The sequence below is a fragment of the Malania oleifera genome, chromosome 1 (assembly GCF_029873635.1).
Source record: "Malania oleifera isolate guangnan ecotype guangnan chromosome 1, ASM2987363v1, whole genome shotgun sequence".
In the NCBI taxonomy this organism is placed as follows: domain Eukaryota; kingdom Viridiplantae; phylum Streptophyta; class Magnoliopsida; order Santalales; family Ximeniaceae; genus Malania; species Malania oleifera.
In genome coordinates this window covers 3,963,398-3,973,715 of record NC_080417.1, presented here as the reverse complement: position 1 = coordinate 3,973,715, position 10,318 = coordinate 3,963,398, and the positions used below count along the sequence as shown (strand labels likewise).

The 10,318-nt window shown below is 32.6% G+C and overlaps 1 protein-coding gene across 1 annotated transcript; it reads left to right on the top strand.

Annotated features, from left to right (window-relative positions):
* The first annotated feature begins 734 nt into the window (after positions 1-734).
* Positions 735-1,593, top strand: LOC131153349 (uncharacterized). Its single transcript, XM_058105608.1, has one exon. The coding sequence runs from the start codon at positions 790-792 to the stop codon at positions 1,273-1,275; it is 486 nt and encodes a 161-aa protein (XP_057961591.1). The 5' UTR covers positions 735-789; the 3' UTR covers positions 1,276-1,593.
* The last annotated feature ends 8,725 nt before the right edge of the window (positions 1,594-10,318 follow it).

The following is a 10,318-nucleotide window of genomic DNA, read 5'->3' as shown; positions in this document are numbered from 1 at the left end:
CTGCTGTGGTTGTTTGTTGATATCTCTCCCAACACATACATGTGACATATATTCATTAATTGATTTATTTGGTTCAATTAATTCTAAAGAAAAGGAAAAATGCCTTTAAATCAATGAACCAAAAGTTTAATGTAACATAACCTTTTGAACTGAATTAATTCATGCTAGTTGATATTGATCAATTTAAATATAGATATGTTTACCCTCAAGAGCATCTTTATGTCGCAAGTCTTAGTGCTATACTTGAGAGCATGAAGTTTAAGCCTTTCAATTTTGAAAATGAACATATTTATATAAAATATAATAAAAAATTATATTTGTCTTGTGAAATTTCATGTAACTACAAATTAAGGGCCCAAAATCCATTCTCCTAAACTCAATGTAAAAAATTTGCATTTGTCCATTGTAATCTCCATAATTTATTTGCATTTGCCCATTGTATTCAATGCTTAGTACATTGGAAATGAATCTCCATACTTTCGAAAAAAAAACTTAATTATATGTCGAATCTATCTAGCCATGTTTTGACCAAGTTGCCTGTTCACCTAAACTCTCTTCATTGAACATTTTAAATGGGTTGCTTGGGTGAAGATATATAGGTGAGTTCAGCTGAGAGGGTAAACTAACAAGCACTTCTCTACAATTCCCCAACTACATCTCATCAGACTCCTATGCGACCCTTCTACATTCATTCTCTATAAATAGCCATCAGCACCTGCTTTCCTTCCAGCTCAAAAAATATATCCAATCACTTCCTAACAAACAGCTTCAGCTCCTACCAATTAAAAAATGGCTGCCTACAAGCAATGCCTCGCTCTTACTTTGATCATGGCATTGTCACTGTCAAGCATGGATACGAGCTTCGCCACTCGTCGCCTCCTGGACACCCCAGAACCAGCGGCGGCACCACCACCAGCGCCAACACTGCCCACTATTCCATCTCTTCCGAAGCCAGGAGCTATTCCCCCGCTGCCCGGGATGCCAACTCTGCCAAAAGCCACATTGCCACCATTACCGACATCTCTGCCGACATTGCCAACAGCCCCAACTCTGCCAAAGCCCACAGCATTGCCACCTTTGCCAAATATTCCGACAGCAATCCCCACACTGCCCACAACACTACCAAAGGTGACATTACCTCCATTGCCTGCTACTACAGGACTTCCCTCAATTCCCACAAACATTCCAACTACAATTCCCACAATTCCTATTACAATTCCTAGTATTCCAGGAATTCCTTTCCTTTCCCCACCCCCATCAACCACAAGCCCTTGAATCATGCATCTTTGCCACAGATTGATTGCTCTGGAGTACTTTCTAGATGCTGAGTGTTGGGAAATCATGCGATTGTCCATGATTCTTATTATTAATTCTTTCTATAGACTTGAGTGAGTCCACATGTGTTAATTATTGTCTTAGCCATGGTTTGGGAGGCTTTATATACATGTATCTCATGCACTTTGCAGTTGTTTTTTCTTTTTTTTCTTTTTTCCCTCTTTATATATACATATATATATGCTTAGTTATTTATTTTAATTTTGGAGTCTGCCGGTGCCCTTCTTGTTGTTATTGTTGCTATTAAATTCCCATAAATTTGATCTTTCATTTTATTTTTTGAAAAAAAGGCCTGATTTTTTTAAAGAAAAAAAAAATTGATTATGTAGTGAATTGATCTTATGAGTTCAAGTATTTGATTTTTCATGACTCTAACAAAGAAAGAGAAGGATCCAAGGTTGCTTGAGTGGTAAACTTGAGGCTTGTGACTCTTTAAATGAGTAGAGGAACGAGCCTCATAATCTCGATTTCTTAGTTAAGTGCTTGAGGACCCCAATACAATTCCATCGAGAATAATAATAATAAAAAAATCAACTTGAAGAAAATTAAAACGAATAAAAATAAAATTCAGGTCTTCAGTAATTTGTTAAGCAATGGGGCAAAGACCCTAAATGAAAGAAAACAATTTAAGACAAAAAAAATGGCGGCAAGTATATAAAAATAATAATAATAAAAATAAATGCAAATTATAACATAAATAATTCCGTGTCCAATAAAAGTGTAGAGATAAGTAACACTTTGTACCCTTTCTATCCTTTGTGGACCAATGCGGTAATAATAAAATATGTACCAAGCTATAAAATGGGATACTCTGCAAAAGGATACTTTGCAAATACTTGAAGTTTTGAATATTGCCAAAATATCACAAATATAATCTACCATACATCATGGACATGTCAATGTATGTTTTCTTGAAGTATCTAATACATTTGTTCAAGTATTTGGCACATATGTAATGGGTATTATTCGAGTATGGATATGTGATACTCTAAGCCTGTGCAATCCGTCAGTTTAGTCAATTCAACTTGAAAATTGACAAGATTAAATTTTTTAAGTTTACTATTGAATTCAATTAAACTAAACAACATGTGCGTGATTTATCCAAACCAACATGATTGATACGGTCAATTTAAGAACCCAAAAAACTGAATCGATAAAAGCATTGAACACCATGTCTAATTTATAAAATGGACCGAGTTGCATATGAAGTTCACAAAATGGACTAAAAACGTTGAAAATCAAGCCTAATTTATAGAATGAATTGAAGGATCTCAAATTCACAAAATTCAAATTCACCAACAAAGACATCTATGTTGAGATGTCCTACTCATGTCCATAAATTAAAAAATCTCATATTCTTTGTGTTTCGTTATATGAAGAAAAAGAAGAAGACACAAGAATCACTATAACAAATATGATTTTTTTTGTGAGAAATGAAAATTTCACAAATTAATAATAACTTAAATAGCACAAATTGTTATGTGTTTACATGAGTAACTAAGCCTTCACAAATAATCGTCTATAATGCTTTGAGAAAAATACCAATAAATTATCACAAATAACCGCTACAAGCATATATCTTACCTCACCATTGAATGAAATAAAACAATAATGGTCAAACACTTCAAGAATCCAACATCGTAGTTGAAGTGTGGAGGTTGAAAGGAAGGCAAAGCCTCGAGTTGATGAATTGACCAGTAATAAAGGTTGAAGAATCGGATAAGACATATATCATTGGGCAATAGTTAGTAATAGAAGAAAAAAAGAATGAGCCAAGAGAAAAAATACACAAGAAATATTAAATGTCTATAACTTACATGCCTAAATCTTTTTTTCTTTTCTTCCTTTTTCTTTAGTTGGTTTTTTTTTTTTTTTTTAAATCTAGATTGATGAATCAAAAAATCTAAATATTTTCCTCCAAACGGCCCAAATTACCAATTTAATCAAACCAATTGCATTTTGGTCTACTCTATTGGTATGAGATACATATCATACACAGATTCAATAATCTTCTAATAATATCTTGGTGTTTCACAAGGATGCATTTTCATAAGAATCATTATGTTAATTTGGGAGTACAAAGTTTAAGCATTCAATTTGAGATTGGACAAATTTAAATAAACATAGAAAAAAATGTGTAGTCATGATTGCCCATGGAAGACAGTTTTATTTTTTAACTTTTGTTTTTCACTAAATAATAAAAATGCCACGACTTTTCCCAATTTTGTAACATTTTATGTAGAAAATATGGATAGCAACTTTATTGTTTTCAAGTTTTACTTCAGGTACTGTTTGGATAAAATATTTTATTTGAGGGAAAAAAACAAAAAAAACACAATTGAGAAGGAAATTTATTTGTCATTGTATTTTCTTTCTATATCAAATAGCATTAAAAATTAAGTTAATGATGTGTAAAATAATTTTTTTTATTCAATATTTGATTATTTTATTTTTTACTTTTCTTTATAACCAAACATAAAAAATTGAATTCCCTTGCATTTCATTTGCCTTTCCTTAATTGATTCAATATGGGGTCCTACAAATATTGAAAAACTATAAAATAAAGTTGCTATTTTAATGATCCTTTATGGTCTGTTTGGATTGATAATTTTTATTTTTTGGGAAAAGAGATAGGAAAATAAGAAAAAAAAAAACTCTTTTTCAATATATTTTCTCTCAGTAATTAATAATTCTAAAATAAAAAATTTATTCTAATATAATTAAAAATTAAAAAATTTTAATGATGTACGAATCAAAATCTTATTAATTAATTTGTTCTATATCGTTTTTTTCACTCACTTTCCTTGAACTATAAATTGGTTGTGCTAAAGGAATTCCCTTACTCACGTGAGGAAGAGGCATCTCATGTCATAGTTCTTGTGAGGGAATAGATAGTTATTTCTTCCGTACTAAAAGAATCTTCTTCAGAAATGACTTGACATTTGAGATTCATTTTCAAATTAAGGACACATTTTCTTATTTAGGAACCTTTTTTCGGAATTCGGATGAGATTAGAAAGGCCATGTTGAGACCAAATAATGCAACAACTCCAATTAGGGCAAAGCCGAAATTTCTTCCCTATAGCCCTCTTAATTAAACGCATAAAAACATATTCCTTCAAATTTTTTTTATTTTTAAAAAATATTTTTCAAGTTCAAATAGGACTTTACGAAACTGAAAAAGGAAAACAAATTCTTTTTCGACAACAAAACAAATGCTTACTTTTTTTATGAAACTCTACTTAAGTATAAATTTTAAAGACTCAAATTCCATACTCCTATTAACATAAAGCAATTTGCACTTGCGATGGTGTTCAATGCCCTGTAATTGGAAATGAACATCCATAATTTTTTCTACTTATATGCTTCAATCAATCCAGCCATATCTCTTCCAATGCAACATTAATTTGTAAATGGGTTGCGTGTGTGAATAACAAATGGGCTGAGATCTTTCATGAAGTCTCTGAAGTTGCAGCTAAACTAGTTGGGAGGGTGAACTAACAAAGTGTTTCTCCACAGTTCAACTAATAAACCTCATCACACTCCTACAACCCTTCATTCACTCTCTATAAATAGCCCTTAGCACCTGCCTTAATTCCCATCACTACCTTGCATTAATTCAACAAAACCTAGCTAGCTCTCACAATACAGCTTCAGCCCCTACCAATTAAACAATGGCTACCTCTAAGCAATGCCTCATTCTTACTTTGATCATGACATTGTCAATGTTAGGCATTGACACAAGCTTCGCCGCTCGTCGTCTGCTAGACACTCCTGAACCAGCGGCTGCACCACCACCAGCGCCAACACTGCCCACAATTCCATCTCTTCTAAAGCCGGGAGCTATTCCTCCATTGCCCGCAATGCCGACGCTGCCAAAAGCCACATTGCCACCATTGCCAACTGCACTCCCAACATTGCCAACAGCCCCAACTCTGCCCAAGCCCACAGTTGTAATGCCACCTTTGCCAAATATTCCGACAGCACTCCCCACACTGCCCACAACACTACCAAAGGTGACATTACCTCCATTGCCTGCTACTACAGGACTTCCCTCAATTCCCACAAACATTCCAACTACAATTCCCACAATTCCTACTACAATTCCTACAATTCCAGGAATTCCTTTCCTTTCCCCACCCCCATCAACCACAAGCCCTTGAGTCATGCATCTTTGCCACAGATTGATTGCTTTGGATTACTTTCTGGATACGAGAGTGTTGGGAAACCATGCTGTTGTCCATGATTCTTATTATTATTTCTTTCTATAGACTTGAGTGAGTCCACACGTGTTAATTTATTGTCTTAGCCATCGTTTGGGAGGGTTTATATATATGTATCTCATGCACTCTGCAGTTGTTTTGTTTTTTTATTATTAGTATTCCCCTTTTTTATATATACATGTACTTAGTTAATGTTGCTATTGAATTTCTACAAGTTTGATCTTTAGAAAATAATCAATTTGTGATGCTTTTAGAGAAAATTGTGATGCTTGTTGTCACAATATTCAATAATCGATATATGCATATATCTTAGTTCATGATTGAATGAAATAAAATAACAATAATGGTCAAACACTTCAACATTCCAATATCATGATCGAAGTGGAGGTTGATAGAAAGGCAAATTAAACCTCGAGCAATGAATTGACTAGTAGTAAAGATTGAAGGATTGGGCAAGGCATTCTCATAATGGTGAATTGTTCAAAATAGAAGAGAAAAGAATTGAGCAAGAGGTAAATAAAAAACATTAAATGTTAAATGCCTATAACTTATACACCTTAATGTTTTTCTTTTCTTTTCTTTTCTATTCCTTGGTTTAAAAAAAAAAAAAAATCATTTATGAATTGATGAATCAAAAATCCAGGTGCTTTCCATCAAACTGAACCGTACCAATTCAATCCAACTAATTGCATCTTAGTCGATTTTATTGGTATGAAGATATAAATACTCTAAGAGTGTGTGTTTCACAAGGATGCATTTTCATAAGAATCTTAGCCTTAATTTGGGAGCATAAAGTTTAAACATTCAATTTGGGAGGATAAATTTAAATAGACAATAAAAAAACTTTATAGTTTGGTTGCTTGTGGAAAATAGTTTTATTTTTCATATGCAGTTATTCGAGAGATGATAAAAAATGCCATGATTTTTATTTTTATTTTTATTTTTCGAGCATTTATATTAAAAAAAAAATTAAAACAACTTTTACCGTATGTTTGGAGAGATCTTGCATTTAGATTTATATTGAATTTGGATAAGGCATGATAAAAATTATACTGAAATTTGTCCAAATTCACTCAAATCCAAATCTATAATCCAAAATTCATGCTCCCAGCATTCAAGTTTTTCTATAAGATCCATACGGATCAAGAATTTTGTTTGAGGGAAGAAATGAAAAATAAAATATGATGGAAATTTATCTATATCAACTACTATTAAAAATAGAAATTTTATTCTAAAATAATTTAAAATTTTAAAAAAAATCAACTAATAATGAAGTGTGAAATCAAATTTCTGTTGAGAAAATGCCTTAAATTTGTCAAAAGAAATGGTCTACGATTGCATAAATTGACGGAAAATGATTCATATAACCATCCCACCTAATGAGGCTTAAGCCTTGGTTTTGTTGTTGTGCTTTGCATTATAACCAAAGATAAAAAGGTTAAATTTTTTTATATTTTTTATTTTTTTATTTAATTTTTTTCAAGATGAGGCCTTACAAATATCAGAAAACTACACAATAAGATTGACATTTTCATAATCCTTTATGGCCTCCCTAGGTGGAAGATTTTGTTTAGAAAAATAAAATAGAGAAAAATAAGAAGGAAATTCAATTTTCATTATATTTTCTTTCAAAGTTTAATAATATTAAAAATAAATATTTATTCTAGTATTATTTTTAAACTGAAGAAAAAATAATTGTTGATGATGCGCAAAATCAAAATTTTATTCATTAACTTTTTTCTTTATTATTTTTCTCATTCTCCTTGATAACTATGTAAAAATAGATTCCTCCAAATTTTCCTTTTCTTTTCATTTCCCTAATATTCCAAGTTCCAAATAGGACTTTATAGAACTGAAAAAATGAAATTACAATTGTTATTCACAACTAAACAAATGTTTTATTTTTCACATAAACACAAATTAAAGACTCAAACTCCGTGCTTGTATAGACTTAGGTAGTGTTTGAAAGCATGAATTTCAGATTTTGGATTTAGATTTGGATTTGGATAAATTTCAATACAATTTTATACTACATTTTATTCAAATATAATACAACTCCAAATCTAAACTCCTATAAAACAATTTGCATTTGCCATGGTGTTCAATGTCATGTAATTGGAAATGAACATCATTGGAAAAAAAAAAAAAAAAACAAATTCATATGCTCAAATCTATGCAGCCATGTTTTGACCAAACTGCCCGTTCACCTAAATTCTTCCAACGCAACTTTGTAAATGGGTAGCGTGTGTGAAAAATACAAGGGCTAAGATCTTCACGAAGTCTCTGAAGTTGTAGCTAAACTATAGTTGGGAGGGTGAACTAACAAAATGCTTCTCCACCATTCCCCAACTAAACCTCAATCACACTCCCGCAATCCTTCATTCTGCATCGCTTCTCTATAAGTAGGCCTGAGCACCTGCTTTAATTCCCATCACTACCTTGCATTACCTCAACAAAAGCTAGCTCTCTTTCTCTATACAGCGGCTTAAGCACTTGCCAAACAATGGCTACCTCCAAGCATTTTTTCAGTCTTGCCCTGATTATGACATTGTCACTGTTAGGCATCAATACGAGCTTCGCTGCTCGTCGCCTCCTCGACACCCCTGAACCAGCCGCAACACCCCCACCAGCGCCAACACTGCCCACAATTCCATCTCTTCTGAATCCAGCTGCGATTCCTCCGTTGCCCGCAATGCCAACGCTGCCCAAAGCAACATTGCCACCATTGCCAACTACCATGCCAACATTGCCAACTGCCCCAACCCTGCCAAAGCCCACAGCATTGCCACCTTTGCCAAACACTCAGTTCCCTACTTTGCCAAATGTTCCAACAGTATTCCCCACACTGCCCACAACACTACCAAAGGTGACATTACCTCCATTGCCAGCTACCACAGGACTTCCCTCAATTCCAACTACAATTCCCACAAACATTCCAACTACAATTCCCAGTACAATTCCAGGAATGCCTTTCCTTTCTCCACCCCCATCAACCACGAGCCCTTGAGGCATGCATTTTACTTCCAGCTTTTATTCTTTATCTATTCTTAATCTCTGCTTCAGACTGGCTGCTTTGGGTTACTACCTTGAAGTGCTTTTGAATGCATGCATTGGTGTGTTGTGGGAGACCACGGAATTCTCCATGATTCTTAATATTATTCTTTGGATGGGTTTGAGTGAGTCCACATGTATTTGTTGTCTTAGCTAGGGTATGGAAACTTTTATCTGTATTTCATGCACACTGTAGTTGTTTTCCTCATTTCTTCTTTTATCTTTTTTGTTTATATATGTAATTGCATTAATTTTTTAGTGCGCAGCCATTGCTGCGTTGTTCCTATCAATTCCTATAAATCTGTTTTCCGCGAAAATCTCCCTTAGTAGAAGCAAAGGGTCCTAGTTAGAATCATTTTCAAGAAGAATGAGGCGAGTGAAGTGCTCTTCAACACAAGATAGTAGGACACAATAAATATTATCAAAGCACTTGTTTTGGGAACACTTTTTCAATTTTCCTTCTTGAACATGTATTTGTAACATTTTTCATTAAGGAACCTAAAATTTCCAATGTTTATGTGATAAGAAAAAAGATAATTTACTAAGGGTGCATTCGATTGGGGAAAATTTGAAGGAAAAGACGAGAAAAAAATAGTTTCATTCCACTTCTCTTATTTCATTCACACAGTAACTACAAATAGAGGGAAAAAACAAAAAAGTATGGGATTGAATATGTTAAGTCAAAAGTTTCACATCAGTGATCGAAAGTGAGTTAATTCTAGTTCTTATATAATACGTAGCAATCCTTCTTCACGAATTTTTTTCAAAAATTTCTTGGATGAAACTTATAATTGGACATGACATTATTGCCCATTTGTTAAACCATCATTAGAAGATGGCGTTGAATGATAAGGCTTGAGCATACACTTAATGACTAAATTATAGTGCAAGATAAAAATTTAAATATTAAATATCAAATTAATAGTAATCCTAAATTATTATAACTCTAAATTATAATCTAATAATTGGGTATAATAAAACAAAACAGATTTGAGATTGAAATGGAATGAAAAATTATATGAAAAATATGTAGTATTATAAAGACCAATTTGGTTATTTTGTTTCTTGCATACCAAACAAATCATAAGGGTAAAAAGTAAATTTTAGTCTATATTTTTGCTTTTTTCATCAAAATGCTCAACTGATGTTTGATGTGTCTGTGTATATAAATCCAAGTTTTCTAATCAAATGCAAAAAAGTAAACAACATAACAACCAAATCACATGTTTTCTAGGGGCATATGATGGGATGCATCTATGAAGCACAAATATTAATATATAAAGGATGTTTCTTTTCTTTCTCCTACCTTGTATTGATTTCTTTAATTATTTAATAATTTGGGACTAAAATACTTTCACTCAATAAAGAATACAACACAATTTTTTTATATTTTCAATATTCTCAAAACATCAAATATACATACGTGGTCCTCAATGTGTGTGTGTGTGTGTGTGTGTGTGTGTGTGTATGATAAATATTTGATAGGTATCTAAAGAATATTTGAAAAGGGCCGAGATAAAATTCTATATAGATACAAAGATGGATGATTTTTAAACTATCGATTTGCAATTGCATAATTTTAAGCAAAACTAATATGAATGTATACTCTGTTTTGTTGAATTTCACATAATTACAAATACAATGAAATTTCATGCTCCTAAATGCAATGCAAAAAAGTTGCATTTGGCAAGGGTTTCAATGTCATGTAAA